Source organism: Syngnathoides biaculeatus, chromosome 12, assembly GCF_019802595.1.
Source record: "Syngnathoides biaculeatus isolate LvHL_M chromosome 12, ASM1980259v1, whole genome shotgun sequence".
Classification (NCBI taxonomy): Eukaryota; Metazoa; Chordata; class Actinopteri; order Syngnathiformes; family Syngnathidae; genus Syngnathoides; species Syngnathoides biaculeatus.
Genome location: NC_084651.1, coordinates 3810924 through 3832607, shown reverse-complemented (window position 1 = coordinate 3832607; position 21684 = coordinate 3810924). Strand labels below are relative to the sequence as shown.

At 47.1% G+C, this 21684-nt stretch overlaps 3 protein-coding genes across 12 annotated transcripts in view; 2 read left to right on the top strand and 1 right to left on the bottom strand.

The window, feature by feature from the left end:
- The window catches only part of LOC133509473 (bone morphogenetic protein receptor type-1A-like), a 36088-nt gene extending 31848 nt beyond the window's left edge, over positions 1-4240 (top strand). The window contains exons 8-13 of the mRNA XM_061836499.1: positions 337-472; positions 580-772; positions 1489-1786; positions 1858-2033; positions 2247-2377; positions 2462-4240. Coding sequence (XP_061692483.1) covers positions 337-472; positions 580-772; positions 1489-1786; positions 1858-2033; positions 2247-2377; positions 2462-2587 — 1060 coding nt within the window. The 3' untranslated portion in view covers positions 2588-4240. The remainder of the gene's footprint in view (positions 1-336; positions 473-579; positions 773-1488; positions 1787-1857; positions 2034-2246; positions 2378-2461) is intronic.
- A 1429-nt stretch (positions 4241-5669) lies between these two features.
- On the bottom strand, positions 5670-8056 carry rps27a (ribosomal protein S27a). Of its 2 annotated transcripts, XM_061836506.1 has the most exons (6): positions 7996-8056; positions 7833-7897; positions 7464-7518; positions 7063-7148; positions 5923-6054; positions 5670-5857 (listed from the first exon to the last, which is right to left on the bottom strand). In XM_061836506.1, the coding sequence occupies exons 2-6, from the start codon at positions 7878-7880 to the stop codon at positions 5708-5710; spliced, it is 471 nt and encodes a 156-aa protein (XP_061692490.1). In that variant the 5' UTR covers positions 7881-7897; positions 7996-8056; the 3' UTR covers positions 5670-5707. The 2 variants fall into 2 exon arrangements, with proteins under 2 accessions (XP_061692490.1, XP_061692489.1); XM_061836505.1 differs by lacking the exon at positions 7996-8056 and having other exon boundaries at positions 7833-7989.
- LOC133509469 (reticulon-4-like) overlaps positions 7534-21684 on the top strand; it is a 29902-nt gene continuing 15751 nt past the window's right edge. Inside the window, exons 1-4 of one of the 9 annotated variants that reach the window (XM_061836483.1) lie at positions 11630-12919; positions 16668-16706; positions 18657-18713; positions 19515-21347. In XM_061836483.1, coding sequence (XP_061692467.1) covers positions 12220-12919; positions 16668-16706; positions 18657-18713; positions 19515-21347 — 2629 coding nt within the window. In that variant the 5' untranslated portion in view covers positions 11630-12219. Of the gene's footprint in view, positions 7629-11629; positions 12920-16667; positions 16707-18656; positions 18714-19514; positions 21348-21684 lie in introns of those variants that run through there. The other 8 variants (XM_061836485.1, XM_061836487.1, XM_061836484.1 and 5 more) reach the window with 8 other exon arrangements.

Genomic DNA, 21684 nt, shown 5'->3' with positions numbered 1-21684 from the left:
AGTCAACAAATAGTTTGCGCCAAACGTGACGACAATTTCACATCAACTTGACTAGATTGTGTCTGTTTTTGTGGATGTTTGTGTGTATGTTTTTTTTTTGTTTGTTTTTTTGCATGTTCACGTTTTTGATGTTTTGGTTTTTTATTGTTTTGTCTGCGTGTTTGTGTGTCTGCGTTTTTCATGTCTGTGTGTGTACATTTTTCTCTTCCCGTCTTGTGTTTTTTTGTTTGTGGGTATTTGTTTTGTGTCCTATGTGTGTGTGTGTGTGTCTTTTGCGCGTTGTTTTTGTTTTTTGTTTTCGTCTCTCTTTTGTGTGCACGCACGCCGGTTTCCCAGATACAAGTGGCAAAGCGAGCGTCAGCGTTACCACAAGGACGTGGAACAGGAAGTGTTCATCCCTGTCGGGGAGTCCCTCAAAGACCTCATCCACCAATCACAGAGCTCCGGCAGCGGCTCCGGGCTCCCCCTCTTGGTACGGTTACGACACTGCAGGCCCGCCTCCCGATCCCCACAGAAAACGAAGAAAGCAGTTTTGTTTGTTTTGTCTGTGTGTGCGCCCGCTTAAATTTCAACCAAAAGGTTCAGCGGACCATCGCCAAGCAGATCCAGATGGTTCGCCAGATCGGGAAAGGTCGCTACGGCGAGGTGTGGCTGGGCCGCTGGCGAGGCGAGAAAGTGGCCGTCAAGGTGTTCTTCACCCGAGAGGAGGCCAGCTGGTTCCGAGAGACCGAAATCTACCAGACCGTGCTCATGAGGCACGACAACATCCTCGGTAGGTCGCTGCCGTCCGCCGTCTCATTGTTCATTTTGTCACTTTTACTGTTTGAGTACCGTAATTCCCGGCCTCCGGAGCGCACCCGGTACATTTGTAACGGAAATACCATTTGGTACATACATATGCCGCAAGTGCCCGAATTGAGACACGAGATGTTTACAAAGAAGGACGGTACACGGAAAGAGTTTAACGCTAGCGCCGCACTAGCGCTACACAGCGCACCTGGTTACAAGCCTCACAGAGTACATTTGTAAAGGAAATACCATTTGATACATACACACGCCGCAGCTATGTAAAAGCCGCAAGTGCCCACTTTGAAAACCACATTGAAACACGAGATATTTACAAAGACAGTACACAGAAAGAGTTTATCGCTAGCGCAGCGCTAGTGCTAACGCCGCGCAAATGCCAGCGATGACACTCGCGCCCCGCTGACGCTAACTAATAAAACTTGCTGGTAAATATCACTGAGACACGCCGGTAACACAGCGCTAACGGGGCTGGTAAAATTCACTTCCTCGGCACATATATTCCACCAGTCTCATTCTTACCTTTTCCGCTCGAGCGGCCCGTTGCGGCCGTTTGAAAACGGCGGGGTTGAAAGCGTGTGAAGAAAAGTCGCGGCTCGTAGGCCGGAAATTGCGGTACGTCGGCAACCATCCAGGTCCACGACGTGGAAATCCTTTTTGACGCGGCCCGCCGTTGTCGTCCAGGCTTCATCGCGGCGGACATCAAGGGCACGGGCGCCTTCACGCAGCTCTTCCTCATCAGCGACTACCACGAGAACGGCTCGCTGTACGACTTCCTGAAGACGGCCACGCTGGACACGGCCACGCTCCTGCGCCTCGCGTACTCGGCCGCCTGCGGCCTGTGCCACCTCCACACCGAGATCTACGGCACGCAGGGCAAACCCGCCATCGCCCACCGCGACCTCAAGAGCAAGAACATCCTCATCAAGAAGAACGGCGCCTGCTGCATCGCCGACCTGGGCCTCGCCGTCAAGTTCAACAGGTCGGGCTCGGCTTTTATCTGACCGTACCGCCGCCGTCTGGCCCGAGCTTATCGCCGTCTTGTTACCGTAGCGACACCAACGAGGTGGACATCCCCCTGAGTACGCGTATGGGCACGCGGCGCTACATGGCCCCGGAGGTTCTGGACGAGAGCCTGAAGAAGAACCAGTTCCAGGCCTACCTCATGGCCGATATGTACAGCTACGGATTGGTCGTCTGGGAGATGGCGAGGCGCTGCGTCACCGGAGGTACGGCACGGCTATCGGACTCGAGGCTCAGGGGGACTTATCGGGGCGCCGGATCATTTTATGTGGCCCGCGGCAGTTATGGGCCAAGTTTTGAACCAGATGGAAAGTGGCTCTGGATCTTCACCCGGCCTAGCTACCAAGTTTTGAGCCGGGGTAGAAAAAAACTTGTTGCAACTTAGTCATTTTTAACACGTGTTTTATGTGCGTACGTAGGTATGGTGGAGGAGTACCAGCTTCCGTACTACGACACGGTGCCGTCGGACCCGTCGTACGAGGACATGCTGGAGGTGGTCTGCGTCAAGGGGCAGCGCCCCACCGTGTCCAATAGATGGAACAGCGACGAGGTCGGATCACGCTCGCCGTCGGCACCACCTTCGGGCCACGGGGTGCGCCGCTTAAAACCTCATTTTTGTTTTGTTTGTTCGTAGTGTCTGCGCGCCATCCTGAAGCTGATGTGCGAGTGCTGGTCGGCCAGCCCGGCGTCGCGCCTCACCGTCCTGCGGGTGAAGAAGACGCTGGCCAAAATGGTCGAGTCGCAGGACATCAAAATCTGAAGCGCCGAAACGCAACCGACGCCAGACAACTTTGGGAGAAAAGGAAAAACGGAAAGCGCCCGTCGTCATCGCGCTCGTCCTTCTTCTCGTCTTCCTCCGCTGACGCTTTCCGTGAAAGCAACGCAGACCACTTCCTGTCCCGTTCATCCACTTCCTGTTTTGGAACAAGCAAACAAACGATACGAACTTTGGATTTCCTCGTCGTGTCCTAAAATGTCTCGGCCGCATGGGAGGCGTAGACCGTCCGTCCTGTTCTTGTCGTCCGTTTTTGTTTATAAACATAGGCAGAGCCGCTCGCCGCCCGCAAGCAATCTCATTGGTGGAGACAGACCTCAGTGGGTGGAGCTGATGAGAGGAAGTGAAGTTTCACATTTTATTTATAACAAACTCTATGGTCATGTACGCAAAACGTGAGTGAAATGAAAGTCATTTTATACGCGATGCACAGCTACAAGGAGGGAGCACCAACGCTAACTTAGCATTAGCTGCTAACGCTAACGGTGAAACGTCAAGACCGCAAACTAAAGTTGGCCAACACGGCGTTTTGTACGAAAAGAAAGTATCGGGTTCCCGCCCCACACACACAAATCCAATTTATAGTTTGAATCATATTTTTCCTCCTGTAAAAAGTAACATAATTCAACCCGACTTTACGCTAACCACGTGTCTTTGCGGGAATTATAGTCGCCAGATGCTAATTCTAGGTTGTAAAAACAGATTTTGTAAACTAGCTCCTCTCTTTTTGCAACCATGTTAATGTAAGCAGTTTTATGACATTGAAAATTATATATATGTACTTCTTGTTAAACATTGTCCTGACAAATAAACGTAATCGTTCGAATCAGTTAATTCCACAAAGCAAAGTTAACGCTAAAGTAAAAGCGTTCCGATAACGAGCTAACGTGCGCTTAGTTTGGCTCCTCCCACTGAGCTTTCATACGTCCAGACTTTTGTAAATGTTTGTTGTTGTTGTTTTTTTTTTTTTGTTTTGTTTTTTTTTTAACTTAAGACTTTCTACAGCAGGAACATCAACGCCCAAGTTTGTCGAAACTCGCCAGACGGTTCCGGTCGCGCTGAGGGTTAAAGCGCAACTTCGCATTGAAGAGAATTTTTGGTTCAGGTTGACTTGTGAACTTTTCGCATCCGCTTCCACCGCGCTAAAAGCTGCATTGACGTCTTTGGCGGACGCGTGATGGTCGTCCAACGTCAGCGTGTCCCTTTTTAACGTCGGTTCTCGATCGTTGTCGCGCGGAGCAGGGCGAACCGCCGACTGGCTTTTTGTTTTTAACCAGTCGACTTTTGTTTTTCCTCCTCTAATATGCAAGAATCCTTGCGAAACATAGAAATGTTATTTGTTCTTTTGTGCCTTAAGAGTTTACCAAGGGGGGGGGGATGTATACAGTCTGTCCAATGTAACAATTTTAAGTAAATAACCTTATTTTTAGTACTCAACAATTGGTGTGTTTTCACATGGAGGAAAATCAGCTTGAATCAATTTCTTCTGTGGTGGGGGAAAAAAAAAAAAAGTTCTCATTCAATAGTGGAGGGTATTTCACACTTAACTGAATAAATTACTTGATTTATGAACTGTTCCTAATCACAACCACTGGATGGCTCATTGGCCACCAAAACGGAAGTCGTCATCCGCCATCTTGATACTCCCAAAACAAGCATCCCGACCTGTGCAGCAACAGAATTAACAAGAAAACGTACCACAGGTAAGTTAGAAAGATTTACTTTGATACTGTTAAAAGTTTGATTGTAAAGGTTTTTTTTCTGATGAGCTTAATTCACTTGAAGAATGTTTTTTTTTTCCTTTTACGGTGGTTGTTCACTGTTCACTCTCACGCTTCACCTTTATAGGCCGACGGATTTTTTTTTTTTTTTGCGAAAAAGCGATGTCAATATTTTCCCAAACTTCATCAGCGCATAAGCAAGAAAACACATTTTCTGTGAAATTGTTGATGAATTTCATAATACCAAACTGTGCAAATTCAATTTGATTTTCGTATGCGAGGAAACTAAGTTCAAATTGTCTGAAATAGGATGTCGCAGAGACAACAAATGAACAACGCGTTTGCCCATTGCGAATCCTTATTTCCAAAAATATATTGAACTGATTGACTTCAAATTTGTAATGTTTTTATGACGAAAAAATTATTAGTTTTTTGCTATGTTATGATGCTTACTGCTTCACAGCATATTTTGGGAAACGTTAACATGTCACGGAAATCGGGCCCTAGGTAATATGCAAGGTTTCTCGCTAGTCACAGAATTCTGTCTTTCCTTTGCACTTAGCCTTTTTTTTTGGCTTACCAAGTCGAATTAAAAATCCTTCATGTTACCAGAACCGAAAAAATATCAAGATCACACGACCAGTTTTAATTCTACATGCCAAACTTTGAGGGGAAAAAAAAAAAACCCTGCCATAATCCAACTTGTCAACCACACGGTGTGGGAGTACCAAGATGGCGGGCAATGGCTTCAACCAATCGACACACCGCCAGCAAGTATGCGCTATCCAGTCTTTTTCAGATCAGTGATTACAACTAGGTGAGCTACAAATATGGTGACTGCGCCTCCTGCTGGACTTCATGACGTACAGTAGCACAAATTTGACAAACAGGGTTCACGGCAAACGTCAACTTTTGCCCAAAGGGCAAATGAAAGAAAATCTGATGGGTGGGCCAGATCATTAAAAATCATGTTGAATATCTTTCCATTTTCTTAGCCGCCGGTCCTCACGAACGTCGTGGGATAATGTAAAATAGTTGAATAAAAATGCCCCAATATTCTGCAGTTTTACCAGCACAGATAAAAGCGCTAATAGTTTCGTATCAAATTAAAAATGACATTTCATTTTCATTTCCTACCTGCAAGCCGCAACTTTTTTCACACGCTTTCAACCCTGCGGTTTATGTGGTGATGCAGCAGCGCTAGCGTTAGTGCACCTGGTTATAAGAGTTTAATGCGAGAGTCACGTTCGGGTTAAACTCTTTGTGGACCGACGCTTATAATTGGGTGCGCTCTGCAGGCCGGTTTTGGATTACATGTGCAACATGACAAACAAGCAAGAAAAGGGTCAGTTTGACATGTGTTTTTATTCGAACGTCCATGCGACTACTTGTCCTCGGGCTTGTTGAAGCAGTAAGTGAGGCAGCACTTCCCGCAGTAATGGCGGTCGAAGTGGCTGGCCATGAACACGCCGGCGCCGCACTCGTCCGCGGGACACTCGCGCCGAAGGCGGTGGATCTTGCCGTTCTCGTCCACCTGGGAAAACAAAACGTCAGTCGACCGGACGACGGTGGTCCGGTTCGCCGGCGTGTTGCCGTCACCTTGTAGTACTTGAGCACGGCCAGCTTGACCTTCTTCCTCTTGTGTTTGTTCTTCTTGGGGGTGGTGTAGGACTTCTTCTTCCTCTTTTTGGCTCCGCCGCGGAGCCTCAACACCAAGTGGAGGGTCGACTCCTACAGACAAAAATAATAATTCATCTTCTAGTCACTTCCATTTCCGTGAAAGTGAATTTGGGCAATATTTCAAATCAGAAAATCCTTGAAATATATTTTTTTAAATGACGTCTGGATCAATTTACAATTTGGACTTCACATCTACATGAACTATCATTCTTATTTAATGATTAAAATACAATTGTTTACACTGTACATTTGACTGGTCAAGGGTTGGCTTCACAGTTCTGAAGACTCAGGTTCGATCCCGGCCCCGCCTGTGTGGGTTTTCTCCAGGCACTCCGGTTTCCTCCCACATCGCAAAATTATGCAACATTAAAACACCAAATTGCCCGTAAGTGTGATTTTGAGTGGGGCTGTTTGTCTCTGTGTGGCCTGTGATTGGCCAGCGATCAATTCGGGGTGTACTGGGATAGGCTCCCGCACTCCTGCGACCCTTGTGAGGATCAGCGGCAAAAAAGGATGGATTTTAATTAGAGAAAAAAAAACTGGCGACAATGGACTACAGTATAACCTAAATGACCACCAAGCAGTGTCAAATTTTCCAATTTTAAATTAATTGGGAATTGAGGGTAATTTAATGTGAAAGTATTTATATTTAGACTAATATTTTTGTCATTGGTGCACACCCACACAAAAATCTTTGCTTAACGACAGACCCCACTCAACCGGCGACATGAACTTCCTGTGAACACAAAAGCGATTTTTTTTTTTCTTTTAAATTGAGGGACTGCTACATCAACCTCGCAGAAATTCTGATTTTATCACAAGTTACACACAAACATTTCCCTAAATTATATTCCCAATCTTCAATTTGGTCCGTTCCTGTCATTTTGCAACCTGAGAGTTTCTTTTGCCCTTTGAAAAATGACTTACATGAACTAATTTTCCCCATACACCGCCCCCCCCCCTATCCCCCCCAAAAAAGCAAACAAAAATCTTGTTCGAGTTACGTATGCGGGGAAATTGACGACAAACATTTTAAAAGGCACTTTCTTCTTTGCTCACCTTTTGGATGTTGTAGTCGGACAGGGTGCGTCCGTCTTCCAGCTGCTTGCCGGCGAAGATCAGCCTCTGCTGGTCAGGAGGAATTCCTACATGCAAAAGATGTTGGGTGGCGCCAACAATGTATGAGGACAACTGAAAGACTAATTACAAGATTGATTCTAGAACATGCTTAGCCAAATGGATACAAGGTAGTGCGGATAGTATCATATTACACGTCACTTTAATGGAGTAGTTTGAGAAATATCCTCGCCTTCAATGTACTATAAGCCCCGTATCGGCTCGATACAGATAGCTGGTATCAATACTCGCCCATACTTTTTGTTCGTTTACTGTCACGTTAAGACGTTCGCGTTAAAAAATAAATGGAAAAAGTGAGAGTGATGAAACTCTAACCCACTTACCCTCTTTGTCTTGGATTTTGGCCTTGACATTTTCGATGGTATCGGAGGGCTCGACCTGTGCAGGAGGACAACAGTGAGAAATGGAAGTTGCACCAAGTCGACCATTTTAGACGCGACGCGTGCGGCTGTGGCGTTTGCGGGAAGATGGAGAAAAGTCACTTTTTGGTGAGTTGCACGTGTGTATCATGCTGCTCGGCTAAGAGCTAGTGTAGCGTTTGGCGTCGTGAAAGAAGCCCCAAATCTCTTCACTGGCATTTAATTCATCCCGAGAGCCGCCAAACATTTAATTATGGAGACGTGTGACGCTGCGAGGCTTTCATGCGTTCAAATGTTCTCGTTTTGGGGACTCGGAATGTGGACGTCGCTCACCTCGAGGGTTATAGTCTTCCCCGTGAGGGTTTTGACAAAAATCTGCATCCTGGCGCCCGATCCACCTGACGAGACAACGCGGCGACAGATATGACTTGGTAAATGGTGAAACTTGTGGCTAATATTATCTTAAAACGAGAGCGCCATGTTGCATTGGTCTCACCTCAAATGGCGGACAGCAGAAAAGAGGGCCTTCAGCCCCACACACGGGGTTTTCTAACGCACTTTGCACGGGGTGTGTGCCCGATATCCCGCCTGATAAAAAAAAAAAAAAAAACTAAATTTGTATTTTCTTTTAAAAAAATAATTGATACGATATAATGCTTTGTATTTAGATAAATTTTATAGTCTAATTTAATTTTGTAGAAAGTACTGTATACGCTAAAGGAAATTGTAGGCACCCTGGCAACCACTGACTAAACGCGTCAGAGTGCTGTCAGAGACCGCTAAACGGTGAGTCTATGTGGTGGCCATGTTGGAAAGGTCGTAACTAAATTAATAAAATCGTAAATATTTTTAGTTGCCGACTATGCACAGAATAAGAACAAGAAATTTGTATCCTGTAGTCGGAGCCGCACAAATAGAGAGCCGTTGCACGGAAAATACTTGGAGACATTTTAAAAAATTAACTAAAGAGAGTCGCTTACCGGTAATATGATAACGCTGATATCGTTTTGTATTTATTTATTTTGACAATTGTGCAAATGATGCAGAGGTCTCAAACATTTTAGAGCAGTTTGAAATGGTCAGTGATATGATATAGTGATTTGGAACAGTGACAAATGTGAGAATTTGGCAGAATGTTGACGAATCTTTGAGAAGTGGGGGGCAGGGCGGGGCGACTGGTTAGAGCAGGGTTTCCCAAAGTGGGGTCCGCGGACCCCCAGGGGGTGGAAAAAAAACCGTCTTTCCAGGGTGATCTGTGATGTGAAGACGAAAAAACGAAATCGTCTGGAACCTAATCATGATGTGAGGATTGCCCTTTCCAGTGTTGAACCACGTTTTGATTTATTGTGCAAAAATAAAAAGCAAGAGCACGTGAGCCACTAAAATTGAATATTTCTTCGTACCAGAATGGCATAGCTGTGTCCAGCACTACATTATTAGGCGAAAGTTGAGGTTGGGGCTCCGGGTCCGGGTTGACTTTGGGAACCACTGGGTTAGAGCGTCTGCCTCACTGGTCTGAGGATCCGCCTATGTGGACATAGTATAGTATACACAAACTCGTAGAATAAGAGTTGACAAAAAAAAAAATCGCGGGTGACCAGCAGGTGTCGCCAAACTTCACAGACCAGCACGAATTTTCTTTATTAGTATCCATCCATCCATTTTCTTAGCTGCTTATCCTCACAAGGATCGCATTCATTAACTATGATTGGGGGAAAAAAGGATGGAGTCGTCTCCACGGAATGGACACGGAAGCGATTGCGGCCACACTTAAACTCTTTAAATCTCTGCGACAGACGCATTGTTCTCAAATGAGCGAATTTGGGATTATAAATACTTTTTGGTCACTTGAGATTGAGAATAACAATTCGTACCTGAAATGAAGCGATCGCTACACAGGCGTGTGTGTATTTTGGTTGGGCACCAGCCATCACGTTTAATTGCCGAAATTCGTCGATATTTTCTGGTCTTTTCAGCTGGTATTCCATAAAATTCTATTTTTGAATATCCGACTCGTCTGCTGTGAGAACCAACAGCGCAACAGGTCTCTGGTATTGGAAATATTTTCCCCCGGTTCAACGTCTCCCGCAATGTCGAGCGGCTCTGTTTGACCTGCAATATGGCGCCGTGAAAATGGCGACGTCACGTGCACGAGCTCGATATCCTCTCCTGGAACTTATTCAGGAGGCACTTGGGTTGTTCATTTTGGCGAATGTTTGGCTATGAACTGGCTACTTGCTAACGCGCCAAATGCTACGCTACTTTTAACAGAATGCGACACCGTTATCACCTGCTTCTTGCTAACTGTTTTTATTGCCCGTTAAATGCTACACGATGCAAACATGCTACGCGGTGATGTGTTTACTAGCTTCCAAAGGCTACACTTCCGTGTGTCACCATTTTCCTTTTTGGGTGTGTGTCACCCGGACGCCAAAAGAGTGATTTTGTCTGAAGCGTTGCCAGGCGACCGCCGCTATCCGAGCGGCTGCCGTCATCGTCTGACTGCGTCCGGCCGGACTAAACATAACTTTTGTGTGTCAGCCTGCAGCAACTGTCGCTCACGCCCATGCACACGAGAACACGAATGTGTATACGCTCAGCGTGAGGGCACGGTGAACCATATTTAGTTTGAAATCAAAGACACCAATAAACTATATTTAGAGTCACCAAAAGTTGCGTTTGCTCAGAGGCGAAGCCTATAAAGCAATTAACTCCAACATCAAATCAATTCTCATTTAAAGTGGCGTAATTTACGGCCTACAAGCCGCGACTTTTTTCACACGCTTTCAACCCTGCGGTTTATGCGGTGATACGGCTCATTTGTGCATTTTTTTTTTTCTAACGGCCGCAAGGGGGCACTCGGGCAGTAAAGGTAAGAATGAGATCAGTGGAATATATGTGCCGAGCAAGTGACTTTTACCGGCCCTGTTAGCGCTGTGCTAGCGTTAGCGCTGTGCTTGCGTGTTGCTGCTGTGTTACTGGCGTGTCTATGTGATATTTACTGGTAAGATTTATTTTAACCGGCTTTGTCAGCGTTAGCATCACCGCTGGCATTTGCGCGGCTTTAGCGCTAGCACTGCGCGAGCGATAAACTCTTTCTGTGTAAATATCTCGTGTTTGAATGTGGTTTTCAATGTGGGCACTTGCGGCTTTTACACAGCTGCGGTGTGTGTTTTTACCAAACGGTATTTCCTTTACAAATTTACTCGGTGAGGCTTATAACCAGGTGCGCTCTGTAGGCCGGGAATTACGGTAGTGATACAGAAATTGGGAATGATGAGTGATATCGAGCGGTCGGAATCGTTCGCTCGCTGCCTACTCACTGAAAACGGATTTTTGCATTCACCCAAGCCTTCCTAATCACAATACGGCAGTTTTTAGATATGGTCGTGGGCTATATCGATCCACATAAAAATCCCTGTGCTGGGATTTTAATAATAGTACATTTACCCAAGACCGGTGGACCATATATGCTGAGGAAGTGACTTTTACCGGCCCTGTTAGTGCTATGCTAGCATGTTGCTGCTGTGGTACTGCCGTGTCTCAGTCATCTTTACCGGTAGGCTTTATTTTAACGTTAACGTTAGCACGGCACTAGCTTTAGCCCAGCGCTCGCGTTAAACTCTTTTTTTTTTTTTTTGTACCGTCTTTCTTTGTAAATATCTCAGAGGAAGTGACTTTTACCAGTCCTGTGACCGTTGCGCCAGCGTGTTACTGCCGTGTCTCAGTGATTTTTACCGGTATGTTTTTTTTTTTTCTTCTTTTTAAACCGGGCCTGTTAGCGCAGCGGCGCTAGCATTAAATTCTCCGTGTACCATCTTTCTTTGTAAATATTGTGTTTCAATGTGGGCACTTGTGGCTTATACACAGGTGCGGCGTATGTACGTACCAAACGGTATTTCCTTTACTAAAGTACTCGGTGAGGCTTGTAACCAGGCGCGCTCTGAAATACGGTATTTTAGCATTCCGATCATCTGTGCCAGACAACCGCCAAAACAATCTCATTTTGTTGTTGTTCTGCGTTTTCAATTAAGGAAAATGACAATTCATTGATATAAAATAGAAAAGAGCTTTATCGAGTGCGATCGAAGCAAGCACAGAAGCAAGAAAAAAAGGCCATCAGGGCCATCTTGGGGTCAAAGGCCGTGCTGCTTCTGCTTTATGGACGGCGGTCGTACCTCAAATGCTTGTGGAATATGTGACGCACGGGAATGAGATCTGTGGAACCCTGAGCGAATTCTATCGGGAAAATTTGGGACGGGCTGCCAACGCGGATCTACGCGACGTCGGGAAGCATCCGAACCAAGACTTTGTTTTGGTTGTCGCTGTTAACCTTGAGGACTACAATCGGATACCATCCGTGATTATTACAGTGTTCTTTTCTTATGACCGCCGATGAGGGTTGTTCATCGTACAAGTACGAAAAGACACTCGTGTTGATCCATCTTTTGTCTGTGTAATAATAATTCATTCTTCTTTCTGCATTCTTGGCTGAATGCAATCTGTATTTTGTTCCGTCGTGTTACTGCTGTTTATTGAGTCTTTCATGTTTCCTTTGTTGTAAAGTTTAGTTGCCACGTCCTCTTTGCCTTGTTGTTGTTGCAGGAGGAGTGGCGAAGTTGTGTAACTTGGGGTTCAGTTCAAACTTCTCCATTTACGAAAGGGGAAACACCCTGACGGGCTTGGGTCATAATCGGGCTCCCGTGATTGGCCGGGCCGCATGTCAATCACGCGGAGCGGCGCGCGGATTGGTGAGAGCAAGTCTCGCGCTTTGTCTTTCCAACTTTGCGCTGCCTGGCGCAGCCTCGGGTTCGACCGTCCGCCTCGTGTGCCGCACTCGTCCCAACTTTGTCGGCGTCCAGGGGAACACTCGACCGGCGGGAGCTTCCGGTGCGCGCTCACGGCCCTTCTCATCTCAAAAGTGGACTTGAATTCCGCGAGCGTCGCCGAAACTCGAGTCTCGTTGACTCGGGTCGGACAAAGAAAGATGGCAGACAACGAGGAGCGGCAAGTGTCGTCCAGCTCGGCATTCTTCAGTGACGACGTCCACCACTACCAGCCCGAGCAGGACCTCTACAGTCTGGACGACATCGTGGACTTGGTCGGCGGGGCCCAGGACGCCCTGGAGCGGCACATGGCGGAAGACGGCGAGCCGCGGCCATTCGCGGAACCCCGCGAAGAGCGGCAGCCGGCGCCGGTGCCCCAAGTGAGGGAAATGGAAGAGGAAGGGGAAGGGGAAGGGGAGGGGGATGAGGAGCAGGAGGAAGAGCGGCGAGAGGAACGCGAGCAGCTCATCCCAGACTCCACCGCCAGCGTCCCCCGCGCGCCTTCGCCCCCCGCGGAGAGCGACGCCCTCCTCCTCCCGCAGCCAGCAGCGCAGCCACCGGTCGACACGCATCCAGCACCGGCTCCGGCATCTTGTGAGTATCCAACGAGACCGGGGACGAACCGTTTGTAGGAGCTCCAAATGGTCCAAGCGCCGTAAGAGAGCCCCCCCCCCCCCCCCCTTTACCCGGACATCTTTTGGACAGCAATGACGGGCGCTTGCGAACGCGGCTAGCGTGGTGATCCTCCGGCGGCCTGCCGCGGAGCTGGCCGCCCGCTGACCTGCCAATTGCGCCAACCTGATAGTTGCGCCTCGATTTCACGTTATTTATTTTTTTAAATAATATTTTCGGAAACCAATTTAACCTTGCTGTTAGCCGGCGGCTCGTCGCGCTCCACTCGGGGCGACGAGAGAAGCTCGCCTGTGGCCCTAACGGCCGCGAGCACGCTTGTCAAAAGCAAGTGAGGTCCATTCAGGTGCTGCTGTTGGTTCCGATGCGGCCCACCTGTCCCGATGTGCTGCATCATCGTCTCGTTTGACGCCCATCGGCTGATATTCGCACGGAAATCCACGTGACTTCTCGAACCACTTGCAAAGAACTTAACGTGAGATGTTCGAACATTCGCGAGGACGTTTGATTTTTGTTTTGTTTTTGTTTTATTTTTATTTTTTTTGATCCGATGAGCAGCGCTTCTCTTGGCTCCGCCCGCCGCTAGCTTCAAGCCTGCTTCCGTTATCGGACAAAAAGCGAGGGCTCGAATGTTCCGCGACGAAATCACACGAAGGGGTTGCAAATCTGGATTATAAACACTTTTGGCGTGTTTATCACCCAGAAAGTGGCCGGCCAAGCGCAGATGCGTTGACGTGCAGCAAGGAGGATCTTGACGTTTGTCCGCTAAGAGTGATCGTATTGTTTGTCCACACATCAGCTCGTTGCCATCACGTTCTTGTTAATTCACCGGTTTTTGGGTCCTTTTAGGCAGAGCTGTCTTATAATGGAAGCCCGGCCCGGTCAAATGACTCACAACAAAGGAATCTGCCCGTCCTCGCCACCCAGTTTCCCCTCCCAGCATCTCCACCCCGATTCGCGGCTCGATCCGCAACCGAGCTGCTTTGGGACTGAGCATCTGCGCTTTTCCCATCCCGAGGCCGAACGAATGAACGCGTTTGATGTAGTCTGGGTTTTAAACACGGAGATGAGGCCGACGGCGAGGCAAACGGGCGTGAAAGAAAGCAGCCGGCCCGCGAAGGGTGAGGGAGGCATGGAGTCAGGGCGGGGCCGCCTGATGGACCAAACCGCGGCCACTCGGAACAAAGACGCAGCTGGGATGAGCTTTGCGTCGTTTCTTTTTCTTTTATTTTTCTCGCAAGCTGCGCTTCAAATCATTTCATATCCACACTAGCCATCGACGCCGGCCTTTTCCCGCGATGGCGGCCTGCGGGAAAGCGGCCGACGCGCAGCCGCGGCAACGGAGGCGAGCCGCCGGTTTCACACGTTGGTCGGTTCGGAGAACACAGCTGCCGCCCGTGACCGATTATTCGATTTTGACCATCGATTGGTTCGTGAATTGTTCAAATCCTCTGATTTCAGTTTTTCGACAGTAAATATTCTCTTAATTTTTGGGACCTTACAACCCAAACCAAATGGAGGGGGATTATCAGATGGACGAGTCAATGGAATAATAAATTATGAATATATTCAAGAGTGACAGCTAGGGCTAGTTTAAATACATCAAATAATTCGGCTAAGTCATTTTCAAAAATGGGTCAAATGCAGAATTTCTGCCTCGCAGGCCCGCGGGGGCGAAAAAGTAAAAAAGATGGCCCGTTCCGGCCCGTGCTCACGGCGCTGGAACCGATCTTTCACACAGACTCAGTGTTGAGCCAGTGGTAAACTGATTTTTAACACACACGCACCATTAGGTGTGTTAAATTGTCTTTGTTAGCATTTTAATGTGAACTTCCTTGGACACAAAGTTATTCAACAAGCCCCCCCCCCAAAACCCAGTTTGTATGGACCGTACTTCCGGAGGCGGTAGAAGGCCTGCTACGTATTCTATAAGCAAGCCATAAATCATAGGTTAGATTGATCCCAAAGGAGCATTAGGTTTTGGGGTTCTGGCCTCCTCTCCGCGCAGTCAGGCTCCGCTCGTTTCTCGGTTCCGATTGACCCCAAACGCCGCTTTGGGGTCAGCCCCATCCATCAGAGCGTCAGGTGGATTACTGGACTGTTTGTTGTCTTTGGTTTCCTGGTCACAGACGAGCGCAGATAAGCGCTCCAAGCTGTTTTGGTTTCCGTGCTGACACACACAGCAGCTGACAGACAGCCGGTCCTCCAAATGGGACCAGACCGCCCATCCTCAGGGTCCAACTTTTAGCGCTGTCGTGGCGTGCGCGATGCTTCCAAAGAATGTTTCCAGTTGTTAGTTAAGAGTTTATGGCGGAGAGGATGACGTTGACTACAACCACGATTATAAACAATAGACATATTGGTGAATATGTATGTAAAATTAGAGTTTTACAGAGAGATTTTATTGTTCTTATCAGATTAGTACAAAAAAAAAAAAGGATCAAAATAAGCATTTTGATTTGGGAAAGCAAAATCGCCAATGCAGCTTGGCCGTAGTTGAACTGGTCAGTTTGTCTTCCCGCAGTGAGTAGAATTAAGACTCTTAATGCTTAGCTGATAACATACTTACTGTACTCAAACGGGTTCGGGGACAGTGGTGATTAGGCCCGTGGTGGCGGAGGGTGCGTGTGTGCCTTTGTGAGATATGTATTATGTTTAAAATCTGTCTACGTACGAAGCCGCCGCGGCGTTAGCTCGCGTAAGCGGAAGTTGCGCAGCACTCGTCCCCCTCTGGGCAAAGAGCACGCCGGGCAAAATGACGCCGAGGACTTTTGCAATCTTGCAAACATGCCACCCAAAAAATATTGCGACACGCTCTATTCTAGAGTTCCTGGATGATCGAAAGGCGACTTGGAGAGACTTGCGAAGGGTCAAGCCGCGCTATGAAGTGACATAAGTTGGAGATAGATCCATTCAAAGTGCGATTGCGCCACTCTAAGGGCAAGTTGAACCAAAAACTCTTGTGCGATTGCTTGCATAAGCACCATGGACGACAGCCAACGTCAAAAAATGTTTGATTGGCTGGTGAAGGGCTTGTCATCAGCGGACCGACCGCAGTCTTGCCGCTCGAGAGGGGTCCTTATTTTTCATGAGGCATAAAAACGTTATCAGTTTCATAATACTTTTTGGGCAAATCTATCAATGAGAAGCTGAGATGCGTATTCCAGTTACTTTGATTTAACAGGCGCGTATGCGCCCACGCACCCGCACTCGCAAATCTCCACAGTTGAGCACGAGAAGTCACGTAACATTGATGAGTAGAAATACATAGATATTGAAAGGTGTCGCTTGTTTTGTGTAGTCTTGACCAATGTTCCCTCTAAGCTGCGCAATTGCGCACTTGTCGCACACACTCGGCGCACATGAAAACCGATCCAGCGCAGTGAACCACAGCCTGAGAGTATTATTTATTTATTTTTTAACCACGGAAGCACACGGCCTATAACTATAACGAGCTGCTGCTCAGCCTACTTCTACTTCCTAGTTTACCTGACACCACCCCCCTCCGCTCTTAAAGGGGTACACTCATAATTACAAACAGAACACACACCCGCGACTTTATATCTGCGGGCATGACTGGTGGACCACACCCGTAACTTTATATCTGCGGGCATGACTGACCACAACCGTACATTTTTATTTATTTGATTGCTGTATTAACGTTGTTGCGCTAGTGAGACGCTAAATTTTGTTGTCAATGGTTCCATCCTAGGTGGTCTCCATCGCTGGAAGCTAAATGTAGACCGCAGAGGTAACCCCCAATATTCAATCATCTGTGATTGGCAACCAATGAGACACACGATTGATTGTGATCGTTGCACTTTGATTTGATGAAAATAATCAGAGCACATGTTGATTGTTTTACTGTCTAAATGAACCCGATTGAAGGTGCCACGCCCTGTTTGACGTCGTTCTTTCCTTCCTCGCCATTTACACTTTCTGGCTTTTTTTCCCCCAAAATTTTTGGGGGACTTTTCAGCTTTTCTGCAATGATTTAGTACCACATTATTCATAGTCGTTCATGTTTTTGTGATTATTTTCATATCTGTGGGAGACGTAAGCGCTGTAATTCTTGTCTGAACTTTGTGCTGTTAATGCTTGTTTTTGGATGACGAGTTGGATGCGTTTGTGCTGCTGCTTTCGTATGATTAATTTTTTTATAACTTAAAAAAAAAAAAAACAGGTCACAAGCACATCTATCATCTGACTCCTTATAATTTTTTTCTGCTATGCAATGTCTTGTCGGTTATCGCATGTCCTCAAACACATGGCAGTCACATTGTATGTTTTGGTCATGCTTGCATTGTTTTTGAGCCCAAACATTCAGTACTCTCTTGGAAAACATTAATTTCTATGTAGATATTTTTCTGAAAGAAAAAGGAATGTAATTTTAAAGGCCTTGCCCGTTTTACAAAGGTGTCAAAATTTTGCCGGCATGTTCATCTGGGTGAAAATGTCCGTTTTTGAAAATTCCGGTCCTGAAGCTTATTTGTTTGACTTAACCATCATAAAATTTTGTATACACGTCTATCATTAGGCGACATGGTTAGCACATCTGCCCCACAGTTCTGAGGATCTGGGTTCAAATCCCAGCCTCACGTGCGTGGCGTTTGCATATTCGTACCGTGCCTCCGTGGGTTTCCTCCCACATCCCAAAAACACGAGTGATCGGTTGATTGAAGACTCTAAATTGCCCGTAGGTGCAAATGTGAGTGTGATTGTTGGTTGTTTGTGCTACTGGCTGGTAACCAGTTCAAGGTGCACCCCGCCTCCTGCCCACAGTTAACAGGGGTGGGCTCCAGGACACGTGTGACCCGAGTGAGGACAAGCGAAACATAAATGGGGGATGTCTACCTGTCATTAATAGTCTTAAGGTTATGTCCAGTTTCTATCAGTTCGGTACGAAGTGCCCATTTCAGTGTCCTGTCCATTTCAATAGCTCGTTCAAATAGTACCAAATTACCTGAAATATTTTGGCCGATTGCTACCAAATCCTAAAATGGACGATGATAGACCAGAAGGAAATTCACTTTTCATCTTTGTAAATTGGAGGAGCCTGGCAACAAAGTTAGAGGGTTTACTATAAAACATGACATTGCAATAACTGCTCATTAAATGTTGAAGAATCCAGACCCCAAAACCAGTTTCACCTAGCATCATTACATTTAGTGGACCTGCCTATCGTGAATAAAATGACGAACAAAAAATAATCTCAAGAAGCAATGCTCTAAAAACACAGGAAATTATTGTGCATTTTAGGGTCATTTTGCCCAATTCCAGGAGTGCGTCAGAGACAAATTTCTTGGAGATTTTGTCTCAATGGTTTTAAATTTGAACCATGTGTACTAAACCGAAGGGCAACCTGAAATTGAAATGTCTAAGTTTGCGTCTCCTTCATTCATGTTGGTGCAGCGTCGCTACTGAGCTTGATGACTCAGCTCAGCAAGGTCAGATGTTGACGGAACGTCTTGTGATGATGGGGATTTTCTGGTTGTAACGGAATTGTTGTTCCCTGGACGGGCATTCGGTTGTCGTCGTCCCCCCCCCCTTCCAGCTGTGTGGCACGTCCCGTTTGCGAGGTCTGTGAGTCAAGGATGACGACTCAAGCTGACGTGATGGTGACCAATGATTCTCTCGCTTCTACTATCCTGACAAGCTGACCGATTTTGCACTCTGCCACTTTCTGTCTTTTGTCCCGCAGATGTTCCTTCTTCTCCTTCTAAAGCTCAGCCTCAGCCTCTGATGCAATTCCCTACAGGCAAGTTATCTCTGTTCTGCTCGCTTTGTTTTCCTGCCTCTTCCTTTCCGTCTTCGTTTCCACTGTACTGTCATTGCTGTTGTGTATTCCCGTCACTCATCTTGAGCGGAAGAAATAACCTTCCTGCATGCCACAAGTAGACTTAAACTCCCGTAGCATGAGACGCTAGTGATTATGAACTTGAGCACTGCACTGTGTTTCTGTTTTGTGGCTGTGTTATTTGTAGACAGGCGTAATAGAAAATATTGTTTGTTGCTATTATGATTCTTTTCAGTGGTCACAAATCTATGATTTGATTTTAAACTGACAGGTATCATTTGGGAAGAATCATTATACAACGGTTTATAGGACACGCCTAGCATGGATTACTTGAACTACATCTGGGGCAAATATTGAATGACCTTCGTGTATCGGCATGTGTGTGTAGATGGACACCAGACAAATGCTGGACAGCCTTGACTGCGGCAGGTCCCCAAAAACTTCAAGCGACCCAAGACTTGAGTCCAAAGACTGAGCTGATTCAGCAATCATTAATTTGGTTCCACACTCGGGTTTTGCATTATCTGTAAAAGAGTCTTAAGTTTTATCGACTAGAACTGAATATGTCGAAGCATTATGGAAAAAGGGTGACTACGAGCATATCCACAACGACAGTTGACCTTTCAGCAGCAATTGTCTGGTCTTGATCTCCAAAAGGCTTTTAGTATGGGTTCTACCCAGGTATGGTGGGCACTGTATGGAATGGAGTTTGTCTTTTGATATGTGCTGTATTGCGTTCTCCCTCCTCCCTTTCTACTCAAGAACTTGAGCAGAAGGGACATCCCCCTGCTCCCATCTCCCCTCTCTCCCCTCTCCACTCCCCTGATTCCCTGGAAGAGCTCTCTTTAACAGAGAGCCCCAATCAGCCCTTTCCCATCGGAGCTGGTGTACTCCAGGGTTCCTTTTCCACTCAGGCCCCTGCTGTCCACTCCAAGGAAAATCCCTGGGAGGATGATGAAGACAAGTCTGGACCTGGTTATAGTCAAAATAAGGGTGAACTTGATCAGTTAACTGGTCCTTACCTGAGTTTAGGTAAAGACCCAGGACCTCACATTCTATGTGAAGACAGCGGAGTGTCCTTCTCGCCTGAGGAGAAACAAATTAGTTCAGAGCCCTCCCCCGTGACCTCCCAGATGGTTCCAGAGTCTCACATTGCCTCCTCTAACCCAACAGACCACTGGGATTCACCGTGCCTAGCATCGCAAGACAACACCAAGATTTCAATGGATTCCTTTTCCAAGGACGTAGCAGCCGTTGGCTCTCCTGGGTACGAGCCAGAGCTCCACAGCAACCCTTCGGATGAAGATGACGACTTGATGTACGAGGTGAAGAAGAATACTAACCCATTTGACGGCTTTTCCCCATTGGCGGACAGTGGTTCCTACAACTTTGGAGAGATCAAGTTTGACCACAGGGCCACTAAAGTGTCAGAAAGTCCCACTCCAGATCTTGTCCAGTACAGACAATCTGAAGATCTCCAGGATAGTCCGACATCATTCCTAGACGAGAGGAAAACATTTGAGAAGGATACGAAGGCCATCGATTCCCTCATGCAACCAGTCAGTCAGTTCTCATCTGGTCTTGCAGAGGAAGATGAAGATGAAGAGGAGGAGGAGGAGGATAGTGCTCTGCCGCCATCGCTTCCAGACATCCTGAAGTCTTCCCCACTGAACCCTGACAAACTGGACTCTGGCTCCTCTGATGGAAGTCCAGAGGAGCAGAGCCCCATTCTCGAACGTAGGATGATGGAGTCACCTAACCCCCCAATTAACCTGTCAGCGAACAACCCTTTTGCTCTGGATGCTAAAGTGTCTCTGCTTCAGGAGATGGCTGATGAGATTGAAGTGAGGGTGTCTGACAAACCGAAAGATGAAGTTAAAAGCTTTGGTGCTTTTGATCTGGTCAAAGAAGCTGAAGAAACCACACCGCCACAGGTGAAAGTAGAAGAACCTGTGAAGATCGAGCAGAAAGATTGGTTCTCAAGTCATGTTTCTCCCAAAATGACAGAAAAGTTTGAGCCTTTAGACTTTGAAAGCAAGAAAGCCACCACTGAAGATTCAGATTCAGAGTCCCCAACTGCAGACTCTCTGTCTCCAGTCTTGGAAGCCATGGCCAAGAACCCTGCCAGCTTCCAGGTGGAGAAGAGCAACACCAAGGTAGAGCTGGAGGAGCCCGAGGTGGCTGAAGAGGTGTCTGAGCAAGAGGTGTCGTCTGAGGAATTTGAGTTCATTGAGAGACCACCAAAGGGAGTAATCGACGAGTTTCTTGAGGCCCTCGATACTTCCAAGTTTGCACCTTCCAAGGCTTCAGAACTCCCCCTGGACGAGGATGTGACCTTTGAAGAGAAAGGGGCAGCTTCATTTTCTGCGTCCGCTCCAGTATCTGCAGAGATGGCAGGAGAAGTGCCAAGTCAGAGCTCGTACCGCCTGCTCACTCAAAAGAGCAAGGCAGAGCTGGAAAAACTCTCCGTTCAGGAGGCGCCGTCCCATATCCCGCCCGTCCATTCCGCTGTCCGTAAGCCTGAGGAAGCGGCGGCACAGAAGAGCGCAGAGGGCAGCAAACTCTTGAAGATGCCAAGCCTGAACATTTCCGCAGGTAAACAAAACCGCTTTGGGCACGGGGAACCATTCCTCCCTCGCACATCCCATTTTCATTGGCTTCTCCACGTTAGACGACATAACTCCCATCAACACTCTCTTCTTTTTTTGTTTTTTTTTTGTTTTGTTTTGTTTTGTTCTCCTCTCGTTTTCCCCCAAACCAACCAGAAGCCTCTTTTTACGTTCGATCCCTTCATGCTCTCCTCGATGCCACCTTTACTTTATACCATCCACGCTTTTTGCATTTTCTTTATAATCAAACCCATGCATTTTGTTTTTAACAATGGTAAGTAAAATGCCGATTTTTGCTGTTGTTGAAACTAATCAAACTAAAG

Coding starts and splice junctions, on each gene's coding strand:
- rps27a (XM_061836506.1), bottom strand. CDS start 7,880: ATGCAGATTTTTGTCAAAACCCTCACGGGGAAGACTATAACCCTCGAG. Junction 6,055..7,062: donor CCGACTACAACATCCAAAAG/GTGAGCAAAGAA, acceptor TTTTGTCTGTAG/GAGTCGACCCTCCACTTGGT. Junction 5,858..5,922: donor CCGTGCTCAAGTACTACAAG/GTGACGGCAACA, acceptor TTGTTTTCCCAG/GTGGACGAGAACGGCAAGAT.